This window comes from Salmo trutta, chromosome 27 (assembly GCF_901001165.1).
Source record: "Salmo trutta chromosome 27, fSalTru1.1, whole genome shotgun sequence".
Taxonomy (NCBI): Eukaryota; Metazoa; Chordata; class Actinopteri; order Salmoniformes; family Salmonidae; genus Salmo; species Salmo trutta.
In genome coordinates this window covers 26,921,622-26,949,001 of record NC_042983.1, presented here as the reverse complement: position 1 = coordinate 26,949,001, position 27,380 = coordinate 26,921,622, and the positions used below count along the sequence as shown (strand labels likewise).

The 27,380-nt window shown below is 42.8% G+C and overlaps 2 protein-coding genes across 6 annotated transcripts; one reads left to right on the top strand and one right to left on the bottom strand.

Annotated features, from left to right (window-relative positions):
• The first annotated feature begins 40 nt into the window (after positions 1-40).
• On the top strand, positions 41-11,462 carry LOC115164772 (coiled-coil domain-containing protein 158). Of its 3 annotated transcripts, none has more exons than XM_029717554.1 (23): positions 46-526; positions 1,669-1,723; positions 1,886-2,028; positions 2,211-2,377; positions 2,537-2,646; positions 2,888-3,194; positions 3,296-3,372; positions 3,577-3,687; positions 4,280-4,394; positions 4,539-4,658; positions 5,046-5,477; positions 5,737-5,905; positions 7,677-7,829; positions 8,259-8,371; positions 8,558-8,716; positions 8,821-8,913; positions 9,089-9,181; positions 9,515-9,669; positions 9,924-9,983; positions 10,152-10,222; positions 10,427-10,597; positions 10,793-10,897; positions 11,315-11,462. In XM_029717554.1, the coding sequence occupies exons 1-23, from the start codon at positions 424-426 to the stop codon at positions 11,380-11,382; spliced, it is 3,150 nt and encodes a 1,049-aa protein (XP_029573414.1). In that variant the 5' UTR covers positions 46-423; the 3' UTR covers positions 11,383-11,462. The 3 variants fall into 3 exon arrangements, with proteins under 3 accessions (XP_029573415.1, XP_029573414.1, XP_029573413.1); XM_029717553.1 differs by having other exon boundaries at positions 10,152-10,234; XM_029717555.1 differs by lacking the exons at positions 10,152-10,222; positions 10,793-10,897; positions 11,315-11,462 and having other exon boundaries at positions 41-526; positions 10,427-10,529.
• fam47e (family with sequence similarity 47 member E) lies at positions 11,463-20,494 on the bottom strand. Of its 3 annotated transcripts, none has more exons than XM_029717552.1 (8): positions 20,229-20,494; positions 15,014-15,389; positions 14,662-14,840; positions 14,386-14,548; positions 14,013-14,210; positions 13,706-13,849; positions 13,486-13,563; positions 11,463-11,906 (listed from the first exon to the last, which is right to left on the bottom strand). In XM_029717552.1, the coding sequence occupies exons 2-8, from the start codon at positions 15,371-15,373 to the stop codon at positions 11,808-11,810; spliced, it is 1,221 nt and encodes a 406-aa protein (XP_029573412.1). In that variant the 5' UTR covers positions 15,374-15,389; positions 20,229-20,494; the 3' UTR covers positions 11,463-11,807. The 3 variants fall into 3 exon arrangements, with proteins under 3 accessions (XP_029573412.1, XP_029573410.1, XP_029573411.1); XM_029717550.1 differs by having other exon boundaries at positions 20,283-20,494; XM_029717551.1 differs by lacking the exon at positions 11,463-11,906 and adding an exon at positions 12,333-12,382 and having other exon boundaries at positions 20,283-20,494.
• Positions 20,495-27,380: the final 6,886 nt, after the last annotated feature.

The following is a 27,380-nucleotide window of genomic DNA, read 5'->3' as shown; positions in this document are numbered from 1 at the left end:
AACGGTCATCCAACTCGGGAACTCGGCCTCTTTCTAGAGCGCCGACTTTCCGGCCTGAAGATCACTGACGTCATGATTTGACCTTGTATTTTTCCGAGTTCCCAGTTGTGTTGAACGCGGCATATGGCTTAATGGCTGTGGTAACTAGTGACGACCGACTGACTTTTGTTTTACTACCCTTCAATATTTTGTTTTAACGGAAAAGTAACCATATTTCTGTTTGTTCTTGAGATGGTATCTACAAACGTCCAGATTTAGCAACAACTTTGGGGAGTTCCTATTTCTAAAATCCACCAACTCTGAGTGAAGAAAGCGCGAAATCAACAGTTTCCATGGCGATGAAGCTTCGCTACTACTTGTTGCTTGCAGGCGCTGGTTGATTTCCACATGCTATCCAATACGCTAGCTAGCTAACAACGGATAATGTCATCTGGATTTCAAAATTCCACATCCAAAGATAGTAATTTATCTATTTACAAATCCTCTGAATTGTTTGATGACTTATTGCACGAGATTCCAACAACAAGTAAGTAAATTAACCTAACTAACGTTAGCTAGCTACACTACATAAGTATGTGGACACCTGCTCGTCGAACATCTCATTCCAAAATCATGGGTATTAATATGGAGTTGGTCGCCCCCCCGATCTCAACAAACCATTTCTGTATGGACCTCGCTTTGTGCACGGGGGCAATGTCATGCTGAAACAGGAAGGGCCTTCCCCAAACTGTTGCCACAAAGTTGGAAGCACAGAATCGTCTAGAATGTCATTGTATGCTGCAACATTAAAATGCCCCTTCACTGGAACTAAGGTGCCTAAGCTGAACCATGAAAAACAGCCCTCTTCCACCAAACTTTACAGTTGGCACTATGCATTGGGGCAGGTTGTGTTCTTGCATCTGCCAAACCCAGATTAGTCTGTCAGATGGTGAAGTGCGATTCATCACTCCAGAGAACGTGTTTCCACTGCTCTGAAGTTCAATGGTGGTGAGCTTTACACCATTCCTGCCAACGCTTGGCATTGTGCATGGTGATCTTAGGCTTGTGTGCGGCTGCTTGGCCATGGAAACCCATTTCATGAAGCTCCAGATGAACAGTTCTTGTGCTGACGTGGATACCAGAGGCAGTTTGGAACTCTGTACTGAGTGTTGCAAGCGAGGACAGACTATTTATACGCTCTTCAGCGCTCAGCGGGCCCATTCTGTGAGCTTGGGTGGCCTACCACTTCGTGGGTGAGCCGTTAGATGTTTTCACTTCACAATAATAGAACTTACAGTTGACCAGGGCAGAAATTTGACTAACTGACTTGTTGGAAAGGTGGCATCCTAAGACAGCACCACGTTGAAAGTCATTGAGCTCTTCAGTAAGGCCATTCTATTGCCAATGTTTCCTATGGCGATTCCATGGCTGTGTGCTCAATTTTATGCACGTGTCAGCAACGGGTGTGGCTGAAATTGCTAAATCCACTAATTTGAAGGGGTGTCCACATACGTGTGTGTGTGTGTGTGTGTGTGTGTGTATATATAGTGTATAAGATTGCTAACTACTAACATTCTAGCAAAGTTCACGGTCTTATCACATCACTGTGCTGATTCTCCTGGCATCAGTGGCAGCACTGAGCAATCCCTCTTTGGCTTTCTAATTTAGCAAGCTACCTCTAACTTACAGGAACAAATGACACAAGCACTGTCCCTAGAAGGTACAACAATCTGGATGAGTTGAGGTAATTTTGCCCTTTTCTTTAAATTACTCTAGTTAACTAACTCCCCCACATCCTTTTTCATAACACTAGCATAACGCTAGTATTTGAAAACAGATTGTCTGCCTTTTGCACCATGAACCGTCATCCATTTGGAAGGAAGTTTGTTACGTTCTTTCTTTACAGTGAGGAGCTTGACAGACGAACCAAGGAGACCCAAATGCTGCAAGAAGAGGTGGAACATGCAACTAAAATTACCATGGAGAAAATGGGACGCACATGTCCCAGCAGCTCACCTTCACAAATGAATTACTTTCCCATCTTTATGGGTGAGTATGTGGTTTTCTTGTGTCATGAAGAAAAATATAACCAGTACTAGCTATACAGTTACACATCGGAGCTATTGTCACAACCAAATATGTCACTAGCCTATTTTGAGTTATGAAACTACTTGTAGTAGTTTGCTGTGATAAGTGTTCCTTATTGCCACTACATTTTTTTTATTTTACAGATGGTTCATCGGAGGAGAACTCAGAAGTGCTGTCTGTGATCCAGCCTCTTACATATGGCCTGGAGCTGGTCAGAAGTGGCATAACTTTCCCTGGGAAAGATGTTTTGGAAAATGCAATAGGGGACTACTCTCAACAGGTGTCGGAGCTCCAAAAGCAGCTGAGTGAGGTTAGTGTGAGATACAGTCCTATTTTTCTTCTCCTTTCCTGGTGAGAGTTATATATTATTATGGAAGGCCTCTTGAACTCAATGATTCTAATATCAAAATCCGTGCAGTTCTTTGCCACGAGGTGCCATTGATTGCAACCTTTGCTAATACTTTTTCAGACACATGAGCTTCATGAACAGCAGAAGTTCTACTTCCGTCAGTCCATCATCAAGCTGCAGACAAAATTGCAGGAGTTCCAGATTGAGAAAGATGCCCTGGCTGATCTAAGGTAATTGAATCTGAAACTGTTGCACTGTAGGCCATTTGTACTGTATACCTTTGGACACATACAGGTTCTTTGCAACGGGAGTATAGGACATGTTTTACAGTCCCTTCAATGCCCACTGGGCACAGACGTCAATTCAACATCTATTTCACGTTGGTTCCACCTAATTTAATTGAAATTACATGGAAACAACGTTAATTCAACCAGTGAGTGTCAATTGGGTGTTAATTGTTTTGTCCCTCAGAATGAAAGAGAGCAGAAAACAGGCAGATGTAATGGGGAAAATGCAAGCAATGATCAGGGAGCTGCAAGCCACTAAACAGATCGGGGACCAGAGGCTCCTGGAGGCTGAGGATGAAGCAAAGTCACAGAGTAGGAGAGCAGAGTCAAGGGAGCGGACACTACAGGAGGTGTACTCCACGCTGTTGGCTTACGAAAAACGTTGTGGAAACAATTTGTACACCAGCCAGGACGCACTGGGTGTTGCAGTGGAGAAAGTAGTACACGACTTGGAGCATGCAAATCACAGTCTGAGAGAAAGCCTTCTGCTGGTAAGACAGTGTGTTATGTTTTATTTCACACAACACTTTTATCAAGGGTTTGAAATGTTGTTCTTGACATTGTATTTTCCATTCCAAACTCATTGTGCCAGCTGAAGGAGCAGATGGAGATTCAAGAACAGAAATGCCAAGAGAAAGCAGAGATCATGTTGAAGGAGCAAAGGGAAAGGTGCATATTCATTAACTTTCCACAATTCTTGTCTCAGTGACTTGGGATTACAGTCATTCACTAATCTGATAGCCCACATTACCTGCATGTAAGGCCGTCTGGTATAGAATTTGTTGTAACCCTAAAACCGCATGTATGTTCGAGGCAAGTTCCTAGAGGTGACATGTAAAGTTGCCTTGCTTGAGTTGCTTTACTCTTTTCCAGAATGGAGCAGCTCACTACCACTCATGACCAGGAGGTGGTGATATTGACTGAGAAATTGAGCAGCTCCAGAAGCACTGCCTCCAGCTTGCATGTCCAGGTGGAGTTGTTACAGTGAGCGACATGAATTATCTAGCAATACTATATCTACATATTTCCTGAGTTGAATTAAATTCAAAGCTCTCTATTTTCGGGCCTCCCGAGTGGCGCAGCGGTCAAAGGCACTGCATCGCAATGCTTGAGGCGTCACTACAGACCTGAGTTCGATCCCAGTCTGTGTCACAACCGGCTGTGACCGTGAGTCCCATAGGGCGGCACCCAATTGGCCCAGCGTCGTCCGGGTTAGGGGAGGGTTTGGCCGGGGGGGCTTTACTTGGCTCATCGCAGTCTAGCGACTCCCTGTGGCGGACTGGGTGCCTTCAGGCTGACTTCAGTCGTCAGTTGAACAGTGTTTCCTCCGACGTATTGGTGCAGCTGGCTTCTGGGTTAATCGGGCAGGTGTTAAGAAGCGCGGTTTGTGGGTCATGTTTCAGAGGACGCATGACCCAACCTTCACTTCTGCAGCGATGAGACAAGATCGAAATTGGGGAGAGAAACTGGGTAAAATGCAAAAAAAATGAAAATAAATGTATAAAGTCACTCATCTTTTCATTCAGTCAAATCTTTCAGAAAGTGTCCAAATTAATGCATTATTTCCTTTCACCAGAAAACAAGGTGAAAGCCAGGCTTCAGTGCACCAGTGTCAGGTCAATGACTTGGAGTCAGCTCTCTCTGTCCTGCGCTCCGAACTACTGGACACCCAGCAGGGCCATGAAGACAAGGTTACAGCTAACACACACATGCCGGTTGTGATGTAAAATAATAGAGTGGCCTTAGTCTTTTCAAACAAAGGTTTAGGAGGGAGACATTGTAATATTCTATGTGAAGGTTCTGATGCTTTGGGTTGTCATGATGTTGTGTACCAGGTAGGTGCTCTGGAGATGCTGTTGGCCGAGGCCCAGTCTCAGGTGGGGGAGGCCCAGAGAGGGAGAGACAGATCCCTCCAGCAGACAGAGGAGCTGGACTCTCGGCTCTGCCAGCTCACGGTAATACAGCCCAGCCTCAGACACAAACAGCAAGGATACTGTTCGTCCTTAGCTCCCTGCTGCTGTAGAAAGAGGTACACTATCTTAACATTGCACATTCTTTGATTCCAACAACTCAGTGTTGTCATTGTGTTTGATATATAAATATGAATCTGGCTTTGATAAGTTTATTTTATTTTTTTATCAATTCAAACCCATGAAATCAAACAGATGTTTGAATAAGAGTCAGTAGTGTATTACATGTGTGGGGTCAGTCAGAGCTGCGGCAGGCCCGTGAGCAGCTGGCCCTGGAGAAGGAGCAGACCAAGCATCATTTCTTTTTTTAATGGAAGATGACACCAAGGCTTTAGTTGTCAAACACTCATTATTTTTTGTCTCCTCTGCCAGTTGTTGAGCGAGAAGCATCAGCTGGAGCAGCAGAAGGAGCTGGCTGTGGTGCGACGGGAGCTGGAACTGACCGCAGACCAGCTGAACAAGGCCAAGGACGAGGAGCTGCGGCTGCAAGCCCTGAAGGGTGACCGGGACGAGGAGCTGAAGAAGGTCCTGGCGCTGCTGGAGGAGAGGGACAGGGAGCTGCAGCAGGGACGGGCCAGGCTGGAGGAAGCCCAGGGCAGCTGCCAGGCCCTCAGGGCAGAGACTGAGGTGCTGAGGCTCAAGCTGGAGGACAGGGAGAAGATGGTGGACCTGCTGCGGCTGCAGATGGAGAGCACCACCCAGATGACGGTGCAGCATGGACGTAGCATTGACTCCCTGCACAACGAGAAGAGCCGCCTCAGCAACCAGCTCAATGAGCACAAACTGGAGATCCAACAGTTAAGGGTTAGTTAGTTGGCTAGTTAGTTAGTTTTGATCATCTACTTTAGTTTCAAGGTTGGTTGTCTCCTACCCCTCTGGGGGGGAACTTGGCATGCTTCTAAATCAAGACCAGATTTTGAGGTCATTCAGGCTGCTAAGGGGAATCCTCAGACTTGTTCATTGTCTTGGATTGTATAATACTCCATATTTTTCTTTTTGGGTGTGTTTTCAAAGCTATCCTACTATATACCGTTCCAACCCTGCTGAGTCCCTCCCTTTACAGACGTGCTTGGAGCAGCGTGAGGAGTGTTTGGCGGTGCTGGAGCAGGAGAGGCGAGTACAGCAGGCTGGCCTGTCCAAACAGAGCTGCTGTGTCAAGGAGCTGACGCTGGAGAAACAGCAGCTCACCGCTGAGCTAGAGGTGCAACGCATGCAACTGGTCTGCCTCACAGGTACACTGGCTGTCATAAACTCAGTTAAAAAATAAATGTCCCTTTTTCAGGACCCTGTCTTTCAAAGATAATTCGTAAAAATCCAAATCAAAACTTCACAGATCTTCATTGTAAAGGGTTTAAACACTGTTTCCCATGCTTGTTCAATGAACCATAAACAATGAATTAACATGCACCTGTGGAACGGTCGTTAAGACGGTAGGCAATTAAGGTCACAGTTATGAAAAGGTAGGACACTAAAGAGGCCTTTTTACTGACTCTGAAAAACACCAAAAGAAAGATGCCCAGGGTCCCTGCTCATCTGTGTGACTGTGCCTTAGGCATGCTGCAAGGAGGCATGAGGACCGCAGATGTGGCCAGGGCAATAAATTGCAATGTCCGTACTGTGAGAAGCCTAAGACAGCGCTACAGGGAGACAGGACGGACAGCTGATCGTCCTCGCAGTGGCAGACCACGTGTAACAACACCTGCACAGGATCGGTACATCCGAACATCACACCTGCGGGACAGGTACAGGATGGCAACAACAACTGCCCGAGTTACACCAGGAACGCACAATCCCTCCAACAGTGCTCAGACTGTCCGCAATAGGCTGAAGAGAGGCTGGACTGAGGGCTTGTAGGCCTGTTGTAAGGCAGGTCGTCACCAGACATCACCGGCAACAACGCCGCCTATGGGCACAAACCCACCGTCGCTGGACCAGACAGGACTGGCAAAAAGTGCTCTTCACTAACGAGTCAAGGTTTTGTCTCACCAGGGGTGATGGTCGGATTTGCGTTTATCGTCGAAGGAATGAGCGTTACACCGAGGCCTGTACTCTGGAGCGGTATCGATTTGGAGGTGGAGGGTCCATCATGGTCTGGGGCGGTGGGTCACAGCATCATCGGACTGAGCTTGTTGTCATTGCAGGCAATCTCAACGCTGTGCGTTACAGGGAAGACATCCTCCTCCCTCATGTGGTACCCTTCCTGCAGGCTCATCCTGACATGACCCTCCAGCATGACAATGCCACCAGCCATACTGCTCGTTCTGTGTGTGATTTCCTGCAAGACAGGAATGCCAGTGTTCTGCCATGGCCAGCGAAGAGCCCGGATCTCAATCCCATTGAGCATGTCTGGGACCTGTTGGATCGGAGGGTGAGGGCTAGGGCCATTCCCCCCAGAAATGTCCGGGAACTTGCAGGTGCCTTGGTGGAAGAGTGGGGTAACATCTCACAGCAAGAACTGGCAAATCTGGTGCAGTCCATGAGGAGGAGATGCACAGCAGTACTTAATGCAGTTGGAGGCCGCCACCCCCCCCCAGGGACACATTATTCAATTTCTGTTAATAACATGTCTGTAGAACTTGTTCAGTTTATGTCTCAGTTGTTGAATCTTGTTATGTTCATACAAATATTTACACGTATTTTTACACACAAGTTTGCTGAAAATAAACGAGGTTGACAGTGAGAGGATGTTTCTTTTTTTGCTGAGTTTAGATGGCTTTCATATGAGAATATTCCCCTCACAGATAAAATGATGCATCGACTCTCTGTTCATTCAAACACTTATATGCTAACGTTTTTGTATGAATTTTGATCTTTATTAATTCTGCAATAATAAAGACCTTTCAGTGATTTGATTTAACGGCTTCCATTTCTCCAGTCTTTAGGGAAAAATACAGGTCTTCAGTGGCAAACGGCAAGAACAATGATCATGTTGCTAGACTGTGTTGGAAAACAGTACAGCATGTATTGTCTGTTTTTCTTGTTCACCATCTGTCTGTCCCCCAGAGGAGTATGAGGAGTTGAAGAGGCTTCACAGCAGTAAGAGTGAAGAGCAGGAGGGTGTGGTGGTGGGTCTGAAGGCCCAGCTGAAGACCACCCGAGCTGAGCTGGACCAGGCCAGGAGCACCCTGAGGACCCTGGAGGGAGCGGACGGACACGGTCAGCACTGCACATCACTGAGATCATTATATTATAGCGGAGATCTGTGTTTATATGGTTATGGGAAGTCTACTGTATGTGTTTATGCATGAGTTTTTAGATGAGAGAGGACTGACTAGGGACACTGATGAGTAAATAGTTCTGGAAGTAATGACAATTTTTGTACCCCCCCCCCCAAAATGGATGCTCTTTTGACATGACGAAGATCCGTGTTGGATCGAAACGTGGTCGATAAATGTGGTAATTGGGAGCTTATTCAGTGTGCGGGCCCTTCTGTTATCTTTCATGCTCTGTGTCACTCATTGTGACACTTCACCTTGGATTTGGTTGATTCATTTCCTCCTCCATTGAATCGACAGAAAGAGATGAGAGTAGATAGACCTTGATTGACTCGATCCTCTCTGCCCTGTCTCCCCTTTCTCTGTCCAGGCCTGAGGGTTGCCATGGGGATGCAGAAGCAGATAACAGCCAAGCGGGAACAGATTGACACTCTCCAGGGCCGAATCCAGCTCCTGGAGGAGACCATGGACAAACTGACCGAGGTAGGAACACCTCAATGTCTACTTTAGTGCTCCACGTCATGTCTATCGTTATTACACATGCCCTGGCTTCCACACAGATAAAAGCCCTGTGTCCTTAATTAAGTAGGGATTTAAAACAGCAAGATATTCTTGTGTTCACTTAAATGTATAATAATCTGTCCTTCAATATGGTCTTTCCCTTCCCAGGAGAAGCGTTACCAGAGTCTAGAGAGTAAGCGTCAGATCCAGCTGCTGGCTTCAGTCACTGAGGAGAAGAGACAGGTGGCAGCGGAGGTGGAGACCGTCCGCTCCCTGGAGGGACGGCTCAGGGAGAAAGTGGCCAAACTGGAGACGGCCCTACACAAGGTGGTGTGGCACTACCTTGTATTTACTTACTTTATCACACAGTATGAAGAGAAATATACATCTCGCTCTGACTGACCCCCATTTACACCTACGATGTTCTTCAGATGTCTGAGAGCTTTGTCCACTGTCAAGACTTCATCCAGTTGCAAGAGCAGGAGTTTGTACGGCTGAAGCTGCAGCATGCTCTGGATGTGAAGGTACAGCTCACTAGGATGGGTGTCCATCTGCCTCTATAGAGGTCTAATGAATATGCTGTTTTATTGTTTGATTTGCATTGTACTCAGAATATCCTTTCTCCTCTAAACTGTCTATAGCCTTCTATGCTGTATGTATGCTTTTTCAAGTGCTGTGTCTTTTCTGCATGCGCTGCAGGGCCAAAACCTGCGAGCCACAGGGAATGCTCAGCGTGCTTCCCTCTCCAGCCCAACAGCCCTGACTGCACTACCCTCAAAGTGCCTGCTAGAGGTAGATCAATACAGAAACTTCCTACAAAATGCCTTGTGGCTCCAATCCTTCCAGGGCCTGGCTTTGTTGAGGTTTTTTCAGTGGTGGAAAAGAAAGACACACAAGCACAGCACATCTGACTTCCCCAAAATTAAAAACACTCCCTGATTGCATTCCTGTGGCAGCATGACAGACTCGTTCATCAACCATTTGACTTGACTCCGGAACAGCCGGATCTAAGCCAATTTATTCAAAGCATGGAAGTATGCCAGATGGTCAACAATAGATTTTTTTGTTGTATATAGTGTAACCCATAATGGTATTTTACTCAGCATCTCTTCACCCCTCTTACAGTTGAAACCTCAGCAGCTGCTGGAAAGCCCCACCACGGAGCTGCGATCCCTAGTCAAAGAGCTACGAGGTGTGATTTCTGAAAATCCTGGACCACACACTAACAAAAGCACCCTCAGAAGGAGCTCTGTTCCAGAGAGGGATCACAGGACCACACTGTAAGTCTCTGAGTGTGACGTTAAAGATCACCATGCTACGTGTTTTCCCCCACACATTTTTTGTTGTTGTGCGTCATTCACTTGGTTTCTGAAACCACAGTGGTTTATTTCACAAAAAATGTTTCACAGCCATGTGACATGTTTCTCAATGTATGCAGAGCTTGTGTTCTTTTTGGTTCTCAATCATCCCATCAACTACAATCATGTGGAGCTTCTTTCATTCAAATTTCATGCAATAAAAATGTCTGTTACAGCAACGAAGTGACCAAAAATGTTACAAGCAATGCCAAAACGATAAAGGGGACCAACAGCAGGTAAGAGCTTGTATCCTTGAACCTGTTGTTTCTGACTGCCTGAGCATGGCTGTTGGCAACCGGTCCCTACCTCTGTATTTTGGCTTTACTAATCCTCAGGCCACATGAATGTGCAGTGTCTGTCTGTGGCTTCGTTCTAATGCATGTTTGTGTATGCAATATGTGCAGTGGTGTGGCTCACCTCCTTAGGACAACTGATCTGGATGAGCGGAATTTAAACAGCACCTTCTCAAGCGCCAGTGAGTTTCTCTGTTAGTACAATCAACCATTTTAACACACTCAACCAATCATGTGCTTTATTTTCCTAATTTCACCTTTCATATCACTCTACTAGACCCATTATCATCCCTGTGGTCCCCCTTCAAACATGATATGATCAAGGTATACAGTTTTTCAGCAGTTAACCATTCCTCCACTTCAGACATTGTTTGCTATTTCTACAGGCCATGACTTTTCTTTTGCTGCATCTCTGCCTTGCTACACATCGTCCCCTCGAGCCATGGCACTGGGCCGCAGGTCCCCTGTACACTCGCTTCTGACATCTGACCACAACCCCACACCTCCACCACAGAGCAGGCCTCAGGCAGAAAGCTCTCTCATGGACACACACACATGTAAGTCCCACTGCCTTCAGCATTATTACAACTCTGTTGTGTAACCAATGTGGGAGACAATGTCCCCAATGAAATGGCCTTGGAGAACCTTGGTTACTTTACAGTATGGCATCATAATAATGTTTACATTTCAAAACTCTAATTTGATGACTTCTGAGTGAGTAACTTGTGGTTTCACTTGAAATGTTTGTCCAGTGGCCAATCCGCAGGCTGAGTTTACAGGACACACATGCAAGCACTTGCAAGGAAAACTGGACAATCTCCAAAACATAGTGGAGGACTTGCAGATGAAGAACCAAGGTTTGTTGAACAGAGTGTTTTTTTTCTGTTCATCTGACTGCTGTGCAGCACAGTGGTTAGTGACTGACATCAGTGCTAAAGAACTGAATCTGTATTAGGAGTTTTGAATTTGCCCAATGTTGTCCAAACGTAACAGTTGTGAGAATCCTGAGTTCCTTGTTATGTCTGGCCCTCTGCCTCATGTACCAGACCAAATTGTTTAACTGGAATGTCATCAGGACACAGATTATATTGGTTTGGGGATAGGTCAAGTTCATGAAAACAGAAATTCCTGATTAATCCAGAAAAAATCCATTGCTGTTTATGTCCGATAAGATAACTGCCACATTTGGGACAATACAGTTTATCTTGAACACAGTTTCTGTGAAGAAACTCTACAAAATGCATTTTAAGTAATAATAATCTACTTTATTTCAGAAATGTCCTCTATGATAAAGGGTCAGGAGAAGAGGATGAGAAATGTCAAAGACAAAAGGAAGCTTTAGAACAATCAAGGCTCTGAGTGAATGTGTACTTGTGTAACAAAAATAAACTTGTATTTAAAAGTAAAGGCACTCAATGATCATTATGGTGAATTGTCTTTTATTATGTATACAATTTGTTCATGGCATGTTACTATCAACATGGCAAAATTGACACCAAATATAGATTGGCACCAAATATGATGACAGGAGGATAAACAACAGGCTAGCAGGATATTGTTGTTATTCATGAAAGATGTCATTAGTCAAGGTAACTGAGGATGATCTTTGATGTACATGCATTGACAGCCAGTCAGTGATTTGGAAACGTGTGAAAAATGAGGAGAACCTTTGTACCAGCGTAGCGTCAAATGTTTTATGTCAGTTTGTTTTGACAAATTGAGTATACTACTGTGTAACTGCCCTACATATTGCCTATTGAAACCTGCCTAAAGTACCACTGTCCCCTTCCGTGTTGAAGCAGAGCCTGGTCCATCTGGCCTTGATCGGCTGTCTCCCTCCTCTTCTTCAAAGAGAGTACTCAGAAACTGAAAAGAAACCCAAGTTTAAAAGCCAACCAATTTCAGATCAAATATTTAAAGTACCAGTCAAAAGTTTGGACACCTACTAGTTGTTCTTTATTTTTTTACTATTTTCTACATTGAAAAGTAATCGTAAAGACATCTCAACTATGAAATAACACATGGAATCCTGTAGTAATCAAAAAACGTATATAAAATATATTTTGATTCTTCAAAGTAGCCACCCTTTGTCTTGATGACAGCTTTGCACACTCTTGGCATTCTCTCAACCCGCTACACCTGGAATGCTTTTCCAACCGTCTTGAAGGAGTTCCCACATATGCACTTGTTGGCTGCTTTTCCTTCACTCTGCGGTCCAACTCATCCCAAACCATCTCAAGTTGGGTGATTGTGGAGGCCAGGTCATCTGTTGCAGCACTCCATCACTCTCCTCCTTGGTCAAATAGCCCTTACACAGCCTGGAGGTGTGTTGGGTCATTGTCCTGTTGAAAAACAAATGATAGTCCCACTAAGCGCAAACCAGATGGGATGGCGTATCGCCGCAGAATGCTGTGGTAGCCATGCTGGTTAAGTGTGCCTTGAATTCTAAATCAATCAGTGTCACCAGCAAAGCACCATCACACCTTCTCCATGCTTCACTGTGGGAACCACACATGCAGACGATATGTTCACCTACTCGGTCTCACAAAGACATGGCAGTTGGTACCAAAAATCTCAAATTTGGACTCATCAGACCAAAGGACATATTACCACTGGTCTAATGTCCATTGCTTGTGTTTCTTGGCCCAAGCAAGTCTCTTCTTATTGGTGTCCTTTTAATAGTGTTTTTTTGCAGCAATTCGACCATGAAGGCCTTATTCACACAGTCTCCTCTGAACAGTTGATGTTGAGATGTGTCTCTTACTTGAACTCTGTGACGCAGTTATTTGAGCTGCAATCTGAGATGCAGTTAACTCTAATGAACTTATCCTCTGCAGCAGAGGTCACTCTGCGTCTTCCTTTCCTGTGGTGGTCCTCATGAGAGCCAGTTTCATAATAGCGTTTTGAAGATTTTTACGACTGAAACTTTCAAAGTTCTTAATGTTCCGGATTGAATGACCTTCATGTCTTAAAGTAATGATGGACTGTCATTTCTCTTTGCTTATTTGAGCTGTTCTTCCCATAATATGGACTTGGTGTTTTACCAAATAGAATTATCTTCTGTATATCACCCCTACCTTGTCACAACACTGATTGGCTGAAATGCATTAAGAAGGAAAGAAATTCCACAAAATAATATTTTTAACAAGGAACACCTGTTAATTGAAATGCATTCCAGGTGACTACCTCATGAAGCTGGTTGAGAGAATTCCAAGAGTGTAAAGCTGTCATCAAGGCAAAGGGTGGCTACTTTGAAGAATCTCAAATGTTGTCTTCACTATTATTCTACAATGTAGAAAATAATAAAAAATAAAGAAAAACCCTGCAATGAGTAGGTGTGTCCAAACTTTTGACTGGTACTGTATATATTAACTGACATTGAAATTCAAACACCTGTGCTGTGAAGCAATGTCCTGTGTAAAAATGTGACGCAATGTTGTCTTACCCTAGGTACCCTCAGCCCTTTGCTGATGATGAACTGCTTGAACGCTTGAGTCCCATGCATCTGTTTCAGTTCATCATCCTATTGAGAAGACAAATTATATCAGACAATTTTACCTGAACCGTCAATTGGGATTGATATTCTGATTAATAGTCAAAGCCAGTTGTCTCATTTTTACCCACAAAGAACAAGGACAAGTGTAAGAGTTATACCAAAGACCCACCATTTCACTTGGTTGTGCAGGAAACTCAAAGTCCTCAGGGATGACATTAGGGTCTCTTAATGGTTCATCAGCATCTCTTTTCTTCCATGTTTTAGTATCCAGGTACCATGCTCCATATTTGGGCCTTTTAGTTCCTGGTTTGCTCTGTTGAACATGTGCATTTTATATTTTTTCCATAGGCAGGATGTGGACATAGTTGTGGATAATGCTGTTTTAGAAAGTGAAGAACTGTACAAGCAATTGATACATTTTCATCCATCTGTGTGTGTTGTGAGTTCTGTGGGCCTCAAGCTGAGACACTCAATACCTTGTATGGTTCTGAGTCCTTTAAGGGGTCTTCACAGGTGTGGGCTCTGCGCAGATCCTCCACAGAGTTACATAGGTCCTCTGGCACGTTCTTAGGCTCAACCACCTGGATAGGGAAGGTCAGGGACGGCTTCTTCTCATACCCACTGACAAACAGGCCCAGTAGGGTGGATTCAGTCAGGTTGTTTTTCTCTCCTCCCTGCGAGAGTCAACCATTCATTTACCAGGGAGGTTAAGATCATTAAGCCTCTGTTCCTGCTTCTACAAGGTCATTTAGAATATGATGATGATTCATCATTCTGATCTTTACTTGACCTTTTAATTGGGTTGTGTATTCCTCACCTTCTTGGCTGGTTTCTGTTAGCTGTGCTTACCAATGAGGCGACCCAGTCACAGAAAAGCTTAGTGACTTTCTTGATGTCCTCGTCTTGAGATGGGGAGCGCAGTCGTTTGACGTTTACTATCTGGTCTTCCTTGGCACTGCTCTGCTTTCTTTGCAGCCCTTTGTAAGGGTTCTTTGCAAATAAATCGTCTGTCCTTCAGCCAAATAATAAAGGGTTAACAACAGTAGTTATACAACTAGATGAACAGTTTATACCCTAGTAATGAAGAGTTTGCCCCAAAACAGACTTCTCTAGAAATCTACTTACATTATTGCACTGACAGGTGGTCCCTCTCTCACTTCCTTCTCTGACTCCGATTCCTGCATGATGGTTTCCCACGGCTCAGTGCAGTCGTCCGCCTGCTCCTCTTTTTCTGGTGAAGTCACTGCAGAAGCTCTGTTCACACACATATCTGGGTCCAGGACACATATCACCTGATCAAACAACTATGGGATGAAAGACAATCAGTAGGACATTGTGTTTACAAGTAAGCAAAACAAAGTCCTGCTGTAAGAACAGCGTAAGAGCCCTTTATGAATTATTGCAAAAAGGATCAAGAGGCAACTTTTATCTGCAATGTGATTACATCGCTGATTAGTCTTCTCTACCTGCCACTCACCTCTGGGGGCATGCTATGCTCTAAATGTGGGTACAGAGCCAGAGGATGCTGTTTGAGTTTGAGCTCCACTGCAGCCACATGCTCCTGGTGTGCCTGCTGCTGAGGGTTCTTCTTAGAGAAGCAAGCCTGTTCTTTCGAGAAGCGCTTCCATTGTGTTTTATCAGAGAGAGATGTAGGACTTGGAATCCCAAAAATGGAAGGGGACATGCCCCTCTGGGCCTGAGAGAAAACCGCTGTCCCAGCAGTAGGATACCCATCTCTGAAGTCATCAAGTCCCACATTTAGAAAACGCCAACGACGGCCATCCAAAGCACCTGAGAGATGATGTTTGTTCTTTGCATCTTTCAGGCATTTGGTCATCAACTTTTCCTTGTACCTGTGGGTCAAAGCAAAATTAAAGCCTTCTACTTTCACGTTGCGCTCATTAACAGTTGGAAGCTCCAGTCCAAAGAGACTAGATGGAAGGTTATGTGTCAATATTATGTATACTGAACAAAAATATAAACGCAGCATGTAAAGTGTTCATCCCAGGATTCATGAGCTGAAATAAAGGATGCCAGAAATGTTCCATATGCACAAAACCTTATTTCTCCCAGATTTTGTGCACAATTTTGTTTACATCTTTCTCAAAAGAATCCATCCACCTGACAGGTGTGGCATATCAAGAAGCTGATTAAACAGTATGATCATTACACAGGTGCACCTTGTGCTGGGAACAAAACAAAGGTCACTCTAAAATGTGCAGTTTTGTCACACAGCGCAATGCCACAGATTTCTCAACTTTTGAGGGAATGTGCAATTGGCATGCTGACTGCAAGAATGTCCACCAAAGCTGTTGCCAGAGAATTGAATGTTCATTTCTCTACCATAAGCTGCCTCCAACAATGTTTTAGAGAATTTGGCAGTACGTCCAACCGGCCTCAAAACCGCAGGCCACGTGTAACCACGCCAGCCCAGGACCTCCACATCCGGCTTCCTCACCTGCGGGATCGTCTGACACCAGCCGCCCGGACAGCAGATGAAACTGTGGGTTTGCACAACTTAATAATTTCTGCCCAAATGATCAGAAACCGTCTCAGGGAAGCTCATCTGCATGCTCGTAGTCCTCACCTGGGTCTTGACCTGACTGCAATTCGGCATCGTAACCAACTTCATTGGGCAAATGCTCACCTTTGATGGCCACTGGCACTCTGGAGAAGTGTGCTATTCACGGATGAATCCCGGTTTCAACTGTACCGGGCAGATGGCGTCGTGTGGGCGAGCGGTTTGCTGATGTCAACGTTGTGAACGGAGTGCCCCATGGTGGCGGTGGGGTTATGGTATGGGCAGGCATAAGCTACGGACAACGAACACAATTGCATTTTGTCAATGGCAATTTGGATGCACTGAGATACCATGACGAGATCCTGAGGCCCATTGTCGTGCCATTCATCCGCCGCCATCACCTCATGTTTCAGCATGATAACCCACGGCTCCATGTCGCAAGAATCTGTACACAATTCCTGGAAGCTGAAAATGTTCCAGTTCTTCCATGGCCTGCATACTCACATGTCACCCATTGAGCATGTTTAGGATGCTCTGGATCGACGTGTATTACAGCATGTTCCAGTTTCCACCAATATCCAGCAACTTCACATAGCCATTGAAGAGGCATGTGACAACATTCCACAGGCCACAATCAACAGTCTGATCAACTCTATGCGAAGGAGATGTGTCGCACTGCATGAGGCAAATGATGGTCACACCGGATACTGACTGGTTTTCTGATACATGCCCCTACCTTTTTTTTAAGGTACACTACATGACCAAAAGTATATGGACACCTGCTCGTCAAACATCTCATTCCAAAATAATAGGCATTAATATGGAGTTGGTCCCCCCTTTGCTGCTATAACAGCCTCCACTGTTCTGGGAAGGCTTTCCACTAGATGTTGGAACATTGTTGCAGGGACTTGCTTCCATTCAGCCACAAGAGCATTAGTAAGGTCGGGCACTGATGTTGTGGGATTAGGCCTGGCTTGCAGTCTGCATTATAATTCATTCCAAAGGTGTTCGATGGGGTTGAGGTCAGGGCTCTGTGCAGGCCAGTCAAGTTCTTCCACACCGATCTCAACAAACCATTTCTCTATGGACCTCATTTGTGCATCCCCAAACTGTTGCCGCAAAGTTGGAAGCACAGAATCGTCTAGAATGTCCTTCTATGCTGTAGTGTTAATTAAGATTAACTCCACCAAACTTTACATTTGGCACTATGCATTGGGGCAGGTAGCGTTCTCCTGGCATCCGCCAAACCCAGATTCATCCATTGGATTGCCAGATGAAGCGTGATTCATCACTCCACAGAACGCATTTCCAATGGTGGCAAGCTTTCCACCACTCCAGCCGACCCTTAGCATTGCGCATGATGATCTTAGGCTTGTGTGGGGCTGCTCTGCCATGGAAACCCATTTCATGAAGCTCCAGATGAACAGTTCTTGTGCTGACGTTGCCTCCAGAGGTAGTTTGGAACTCTGTACTGAGTGTTGCAACCAAGGACAGACGATTTTTACCCGCTAGGTGCTTCAGCACTCGACGGTCCCATTCTGTGAGCTTGTGTGGCCTACCACTTCGCGGCTGAGCCATTATTGCTCTGAGACGTTTCCACTTCACAATAACAGCACTTAAGCGGGGCTGCTATAGTAGGGCAGAAATTTGCCCAACTGACTTGTTTGAAAGGTGGCATCCTATGACGATGCCACATTGAAAGTCACTGAGCTCTTCAGTAAGGCCTTTCTACTGCCAATGTTTGTCTATGGAGATTGCATGGCTGTGTGCTTGATTTTATACACCAGTCAGCAACGAGTGTGGCTGAAATAGTCAAATCCACGAATTTGAAGGGGTGTCCACATACTTTGTATATAGTGCCTTCGGAAAGTATTCAGACCCCTTGACTTTTTCAACATTTTGTTAGGTTAGAGCCTTATTTTAACATGTATTAAATTGTTTATTTTCCTCATCAATCTACACACAATATCCCATAATGACAAAGCAAAAACAGGTTTTTAGACATTTTTGCTACTTTATAAAAGAAACTAAACTGAAATATCACATTTACATAAGTATTCAGACCCTTTACTCAGTACTTTGTTAAAGAACCTTTGGCAGCGATTACAGCCTCAAGTCTTCTTGGGTATGACGCTACAAGCTTGGCACACCTTTATTTGGGGAGTTTCTCCCATTCTTCTCTGCAGATCCTCGCAAGCTCTGTCAGGTTGGATGGGGAGTGTCGCCGCACAGCTACTTTCAGGTCTCTCCAGAGATGTCCGATCGAGTTTAAGTCCGGGCTCTGGCTGGGCCTCTCAAGGACATTCAGAGACTTGTCCCGAAGCCAATCCTGCATTGTGTGCTTAGGGTCATTGTCCTGTTGGAAGGTGAACGCTCTGGAGCAGGTTTTCATCAAGGACCTCTCTGTACTTTGCTCAGTTCATCTTTGCCTCGATCCTGACTAGTCTCCCAGTCCCTGCCGCTGAATAACATCCCCACAGCATGATGCTTCCACCACCATGCTTCACCATAGGGATGGTGCCAGGTTTCCTCCAGACGTGATACTTGGCATTCAGGCCAAAGAGTTCAATGTTGGTTTCATCAGACTAGAGAATCTTGTTTCTCATGGTCTGAGAGTCTTTAGGTGCCTTTTGGAAAACTCCAAGCGTGCTGTCATGTGCCATTTACTGAGGAGTGGCTTCCGTCTGGCCACTCTAACATAAAGGCCTGATTGGTGGAGTGCTGCAGAGATGGCTGTCCTTCTGAAAGCTTCTCCCATCTCCACAGAGCAGCTCTGGAGCTCTGTCAGAGTGACCATCGGGTTCTTGGTCAGGGCCCTTCTCCCACAATTGCTTAGTTTGGCTGGAAGAGTCTTGGTGGTTCCAAACTTCTTCCATTTAAGAATGATGGAGGCCACTGTGTCCTTGGGGACCTTCAATGCTGCAGAAATGTTTTGGTACCCTTCCCCAGATCTGTGCCTTGACAAATTGTGTAAAGTACTTAAGTAAAAATACTTTAAAATACTACTTACGTATTTTTTGGGGGTACTGTATCTTTACTTTACTATTTATATTTTTGCCAACTTTTACTTAACATTCCTAAAGAAAATAATGTACTTTTTACTCCATACATTTTCCCTGACACCCAAAAGTACTCATTACATTTTGACAAGAAAATGGTCCAATTCACACACTTGTCAAGGGAACATCCCTACTGCCTCTGATCTGGCAGACTCACTAAACACAAATGCTTTGTTTGTAAATTAATGTCTGGGTGTTGTAGTGTTCCCTTGGCTATCTGTAAATATATTTTTTTTTATTATTGTGCCATCTGGTTTGCATAATGTAAGGAATTTGAAACTATTAATACTTTTACTTTTGATACTTAAGTATATTTTAGCAATTCCATTTACTTTTGATACTTAATTATATTTAACCAAATACTTTTATATTTTTACTGAAGTAGTATTTTACTGGGTGACTTTCACTTTTACTTGAGTCGTTTTCTATTAAGGCATCTTTACTTTTACTCAAGTATGACAAATGGGTACTTTTTCCACCACTGGCCAAGACACAATCCTGTCTCGGGAAACTTTACAGACAATTCCTTTGACCTCATGGCTTGGTTTTTGCTCTGACATGCACTGTCAACTGTGGGACCTTATATAGACGTGTGTGCCTTTCCAAATCATGTCCAATCAATTGTATTTACCACAGGTGGACTCCAATCAAGTTGTAGAAACATCTCAATGATGATCAATGGAAACAGGATGCAACTGAGCTCAATTTGGAGGCTCATAGCAAAAGCTCTGAATATTTATGCAAATAAGCTATTTCTGTGTTTTGCTTTGTCACTATGGGGTATTGTGTGTAGATTTAATCAATTTTAGAATAAGGCTGTAACGTAACAAAATGTGGAAAAGGTCAATGGGTCTGAATACTTTCCGAAGGCACTGTAGGTGCCGAAGGTATATGTGACCAACAGATGCATATCTGTATTCCCATTCATGTGAAATCCATAGATTAGGGCCTAATGAATTTATTTCAATCGATTGATTTCGTTATATGAACTGTAACTCAGTACAATCATGAAATTATTGCATGTTGCGTTTATATTTTTGTTCAGTGTACATACATACAATTATGTTGTCAACCACATACAGTTATGACTATATTGTTACAAAAGAGGCTACCCAATGTTGTCTTTAGTGTGATGTAACGTTAGCCAGCTAGCACATCCACATTACCAATAGTAGGCAGGAAGCGTCGTTCTAGTCTCCGGTGGTCCAATTTGAAACTTTTTATCAGTCATTATGTGTCCTTGTTTTCTCATCAATTTCCATGTAATAAAAGTCAAACGAGTGTTGCCCTCGGGGCACGTCAAAAGGCTATCGACCCTTTCGTAATTCCGGTATTATTTAAAGCGATCTGGCTCGCTCCATGGTCCTAATACAAAGTTTGTTAGATGGTTACTATGGTGATAGTGTTTCGCGATAAATTGTAGTTCTTATGGGATGTCACAAAATATAAATGTAGTTTGCGTTCCAAAGGGCCTTTGCTGTAATTACGATTATGAACTAACTTGACAGTCACAAATCAACACGTAAAAAAAAATGATAAGAGCAATATCATCTTAATGCGGTTTTCACTGAAGACAATACAGCCTTGCTAGGATTTTGACCACTAGATGGTGGTATGTGATCAGATGGAACTGATGAGTTCCTCTTCTTTTGGGTGATCCTAAACATTGTTAACATTACTACTAGATTTTTTAAAAAGAAGTACTTTGACAAATCTGAAAACTATAGCTGGAAGTACAGAGCAGAGCCCTTTTGGTGTCAGATTGGTTGCTCTTGTTTTTCTGGCCGTCATGCATTAGTAAACTAGTTATTGTGTAATTTAAATCGATATTTTTCTAATTCTACATGTATTGGGATTATTGTATGATGATGTTTACATAATTTGAATGTAGAATGCATGTGTATGTTGACCATGTGCTCCTCTACATGCGGTTCTGGTCAGGGCTCATGAATTAGCTAATAAGTCTCAGTTCAGGTCCATAGGCCCTCATGTCTTGTTTAAACAAACCAGTGAAAAAACTGAGTGAAAATGAGAGAGTTGCTACTGTTCCCTTGTTTATGCATCGTCAAACTCAATTTATAGCAACAAATTAACTAAAACCTGCTACTTTTTATTGCTACCACTACTAATAAGGATAAATAAAAAATAAATAACTCTTCAAGTGGTAGAAGTGGTTATTATGACAACAGATGATCACGTCATAGTCATACATTATCCCACAGTAAGTTAAGTAAAACTGATTTCCAGCCTGTGGTTGTGTAGACAGAGAAAAGAGTGCTAACAGAAATAATTGTAATGTATGGCTCCTTTGAGGTCTTCAGAGGTTGCATTCCTTCTTTCTCTATGTATTACTCGTGCTGTCACAGGACTGAGGTCAGTCAACGCTGTTGAACAACAGCACAGCCTCTTAAATGACAAATCATTATCCTCATCATCATCATCCAATTCCATCAACATTGCACCATTTGTTAGGCCAGGGAAAATCCACTTCACGGATTTGTGGACTGTAGAAGTCCCAGCTTTTAGTTAGTGCCTCTGACAGCTTTCACCCACATGCCTCAGCTTGACTAGGCACCATATTGTGACCTGCTTGGCTGGGTGACCGGCTGACCGCTGCTTTGACCTCTTCGGCACACTGTGAAACAGCCTGGGCCTGTTGGAGCTGGACACAGAAAGGCCATGACTAGGGTTGAAAAGGTACTGATAATTTACCAAAGTTACCGGAATATTCAGTAATTTTGGTAATTAACAGAATATCTATGGCAATCTATCGTAAGTTTGGTAGTTTATATATTTTTTATATCTGTATCCATATTGTCTATGAGTTTCTAGTAGATAGACCATATGGTTCAACAGAGAATATACTAATTAATGACAAAAGTATCTAATCAACAATGTTATTATTTATCAATTATCTCTGCAACTCCAACTATTGACTTTTTTCACAACTGCCACTAGTTTGATGCCAAAACATTGACAACAAATACATATTGGTATAGTAAAATCAATGTGTAATGAATATAAAGAATAATTCATGCTAAAACCCCTCATATTAAACACCAATGGTATTCACTAAGTTGATGGTTTATGTTTAGGATAATGTTTTACAACTTAGTCATATTTATTTACAATGTTTTTGAATTACACTGAGTGTACAAAACATGAGCACCTGCTCTTTCCATGACAGACTGACCAGGTGAAAGCTATGATCCCTTATTGATGTCACTTGTTAAATCCACTTCAATCAGTGTAGATGAAGGGGAGGAGACAGGTTAAAGAAGGATTTTAAGCCTTGAGAAAATTGAGACATGGATTGGGAATGTGTGCCATTCAGACGGTGAGTGGGCAAAACAAAATATTTAAGTGCCTTTGAAGGGGGTATGGTAGTAGGTGCCAGGAGCACCGGTTTGTGTCAAGAACTGCAGTGCTGCTGGGGTTTTCACACTAAACAGTTTCCTGTGTGTATCAAGAATGGTCCACCTCCCAAAGTATATCCAGCCAATTTGACACAACTGTGGGAAGCATTGGAGTCAACATGGGCCAGCATCCATGTGGAGTCCATGCCTGACGAATTGAGGCTGTTCTGAGGGCAAAAGGGGGGGTGCAACTCAATATTAGGAAGGTATTTTTAATGTTTTGTACACTCTGTGTATATTTTACACGGTAAGGCCAGAGATAATTACAGACACCTATGATAATCTGAACTACCCAAAATGGCCACTAGATGTCTTGTGATAGATTACATACAATTCTTGAAAGATACCAACATTCTGGTAGTTTACTGGTAAACTTACGTTTCGAGTAATATACCCTCCCTTTGCAACCCTAGACATTACATTGTTTTAGCCAGACCACCAGAACATATTGGAACTTCTTTGGCAAATGTATCATCTTGGCTCCAGGACCATCTCACAGGGAATTGTTGTCCCTTTGACAGGTTAAGTCTACTTTCCTTGTCTAGTTTTGACATGTTTAGGTTACTGTACAATTTTCCATCATACTTGTTACTTCTGGTTTATGGTTCAGAACACTTGATAAGAAACAGATCAGCATTTCAGGTTGGAAAACAATTCCACCACTTGTGTCATGGATGTTAATTGACTGAAATATGACACCCTTGACAGTTGTGATCACTTGGACAATACTCTCAAATTGTTGTGTTGGCCCTGGTCCAACTCTCCCTGGAGCCGTACCCTTTGGCATATTCATAGGGGAGTAAATATTAGGATTTGAAAAGGATCTCAGGATTATTTGTCCGGCATACTCCCAGAACGCAAACACTATTGATATGTACAAACCTTAAGACATTGTGACACATCACATACTTGGACTTCAAATTCTGATTGTCAAGGTGGATGTTGTCAGTGTAATTTACCATTAGTATTCATTGCGTGATGGAAACTAATTTAGGTGGATGTGTGTGGAACTATTTTTATTCTATTGCTAATCATATTTTGTAATCATAAATATATTCCATTGTATATTTTGTTCCACATGATATTGTATTGACAATAAAGTGCACATTTCCAAAAATGTACAAACAGCTATGGAACCAAAGCAACAGGACATAATATTTTTCTCTAGGGGGTGTTTACCTATCATTGACAGCACACATACAATTGGGGGAAACCAGCTTAATATACAGGAAATGTTTTTGTTTACAATAATCAGAGGCTGGTTTGGCTGCACTGTAGTTTTCAGTAGCCAGGGAGTTACTGCCCACTTTTAGCAACCTTTTACAGCCAAAAATATGTTGAGGTATTATCTGTAGAAAACAATCAACCATAGATGATGTTCTCACGGGGTGAGGAATCTGCATAGAAAGTAAAAAGGGTGGGGAACTGTCAAGCTTTTCCTCAGATTGTGTTCTGTAAAATAAATGGGTAAAGGTGTGAAATATGAACCTTTTCATGTATTGTTTTTCAAACCTCTGCAATTTGTGGATTTTTGCTTCTGTTCACTTTCAGAAATATGCACAGAAGTAAAAAAAAAAAAAAAAAAAAAGTCGGAAACTGTCAAGCTTTTCCGAAAATTGTATGCCATAAGATAAAAGTGTAAGACATTGACAGTACCAGTCAAAAGTTTGGACACACCTATTCATTCCATGTTTTTTCTTTATTTTACTATTTTCTATAATGTAGAATAATCATGTAGTAACCAAAAAAGTGTTAAACAAATCAAAATATATTTTATATTTCAGATTCTTCAAAGTAGCCACCCTTTGTGACAGCTTTGCACACTCTTGGCATTCTCTCAACCAGCATCATGAGGTAGTCACCTGGAATGCATTTCATTTAACAGGTGTGCCTTGTTGAAAGTTAATTTGTGGAATTTCTTTCCTTCTTAATGCATTTCAGCCACTCAGCATTGCATCCTCTTTAGTCTTGTAGCAAAGTTTTCCTCTCAATGTTGAGAACAGGAGGATCACATCTAGGTTACCACTGGAATTTGAATGACCAGTGCAAAACTATATTGTAAGCTTATAACATTTGTATTATAAGAAATGTTTTAGGATCTGCTATAACAGAGACATTGCTCTGTGTTCTGTCATGAGATGGCTTTGCCCTTCTTCCTTACACTAATCACTGCTCCATCCTGAAACAACTAGGTACAAAACTTCTCACTCAATGGTGGGAACTGGACCACACCCAGATGGCCAGTGCAAAGCTTTATAGTTAAGTACATAACTTCAATACCATGAAAAATGTGTGATAGGCTCTTTTACCTTGACCAATGAATGAATTAAACAATGCATCAAAGACATTGTCATTCATTATTTTAACATAATAGATTTAGTTACAACTTTTTATGCAATAGATTTCTACTTATGGCACTCAACAATTTCTACTACTTAACACTTATTGTCCTTTCTTTTCACCCTGGCACCACAAGTTCTCTCTTAACACCACGATATCTCCAAGGAGAGCTTGGAATGGAATAACACAAATATAAATTCAGTATAGTGTACCCTCCCATGGTACTCAATGGCTCTGGCTGCATCAATCACGTCTCCTGAAAAGGTCTAGCACTCCTTACAAGTCTCCACTCCCACAGCTATGCCTGTATATCAGTCTCTGGTCTATAAAGACTGTCTGGTGCCTGAAAGTGGCGTGACAAACAGGCAGTACCAGGGTGCACTGTGATTAGCCTCCATGAAGTCTTCACTTATGTTAAACTCTGTTTGCTGAAAGTATTAATATTATTCCAATTGTGTTGATTTAAGGAGGGCATTTTGGAGGGCATTCATAATGTGTTTGGTGAATTGGATGTCCATCAAGGAATTCTCTCCTCTTGTCTAAGATTTAGATGATGAGAAATATCTAAGAGTTAGATGACGAGACATGTTAAATGACTGGGCCTGAAGTGCACAGAGATTTTTGCATGATTCAGAATGTGCTGCAAGCCAGGGAGTGATGCAAAGTGACCATAGTATTGTTAATGTTGTTGTTTTTCTTCTGCTTTACATTGACAGTTAATTTACTATTCAAATACATGGGGTTTTATTAAGTAGTTGCTCTTTAAAGGCTTTAGGTCAGTGAATGATCTAGTAAAAGATGTTATCCCCGACCTATTGGATCAGTTTCCATCTACTGTAAAGAACTGTAATAGATGAGCGATTCTAGGAAGTTATTTAGAGATGGGTTGAATCCTCTCTTTATACTCACTCAAAATGAAAGTTCTACTATCTTAGGTCAGACAAGCTGCAACTAGACTTGCAACATGTCCACCACTCACTACTGTGAGGGCATGGGCAGCCAAGCACTGAATTCAGAGTGCTTGTTGACTGAACAATACACAAATCTGCTTGTCCTTTAAGTGCGCTTACATGTGAAAGGCAAATACACATTGGCTCTTTGACTGAATCCATTTAGCACTATTTCGGGGAATGCAAAACTGCTGCATTTATAGAAATTATGGGACATTGTCATTTAATTGCATTTCACAATTCATGTTTTGTCCGACAAATGCCTCACTGTTGTGCTACAGGTCCTGCCTCCAAAGTGCAAACCAAGCGCTATGGTTACAGTTTCTTGCTTATAGGACAGGAACGTGTGAGAAAACAATGAATGATCTGTTGGGACATCAGATACCCAGATGGGTTAGAAGAAAAAGTATTTACCCTCTAAATAAAAGTCTCCCTGTTCTGGGATGCATGAATGGTTGCCTTATTCGCATGCTGGACCCTTTTAGAATGCACCAAGGATATGTCCCTTGTACCCAAAAGTTTTTGTTCCCAATATGATCAAATATCATTGTGTAGGTCTTCAAAGTAAACCATCTTAGGTGCAACTACCAAACAAACCAGTCTTCGCTTCACTGACCAAACTAAAAAAGAGTATTACAAAGGTTGACCAGTTTTTTTTCTCTCTTTTTGTCTTTTTCTTTTTGGCCAGAAACAATGTTGCTGCATTACTTGACTGTTAACCTTCCCCCCTGATGATTTTCTTCAGCATTTTTCACTTCTCTTGTTTGAACAGATGCCGCCCCCCTCCAGCATGACCCGTCCCCCGGGATTGTTATAGTACTTAGTACAATGAAGTAACACGCAATTATATTAATGTTAGAGCACACCCAAGTAAGTTCCCTTTCCAGATAGCGACATCAAACGATATGATGTATAACATTTCCTATGGTTTATAAAACCATGGGCCTCTTTTGTTTGATTCCAGTGAATGGCATGCAAAAGTTTGTCTGAGGTAAACGTGTTTTTGCATGAACGCACTCAACAGCTCTCTCTGTAGCCTCCATTACTGTCCAAACAGCATTTTTTTGCAGGATATCAAATCAAATTTTATTTGTCACATGCTTCATAAACAACAGGTGTAGACTATTAGTGAAATGCTTACTGACAGGCCCTTCCCAACAATGCAGTGAGAAAGAAATACAGAAATAATAGAAAACGAATCTATTGGCCAACCAAACTACAATTAAGCGATGGTGAGAGTCAGTGGGAAACAGATTACATTTTAGACGCCGGTAAAGCATCCCTTTGAATTTGATTCAGCAGTCACGATCTTAGGCCTACTTGTGAAACGTATATTAATTTGGTACTGGATTAAACCTCAAGTTAAAGTAGAGGCTTACTGTTTTGTAAACAAGCGATTTCAGGCGGATCTATAGCAGATATGCACAGCATTGGCAGTCTTCTGTTCCTTATAAATATTTGCCAAATTTTCCAAGTCAGAACACAACAGACATTTCCCTATGCCTTTTATCTGACCACTAAGTCACCCCACAGAAATGATGTGTAAATACATGTCCTT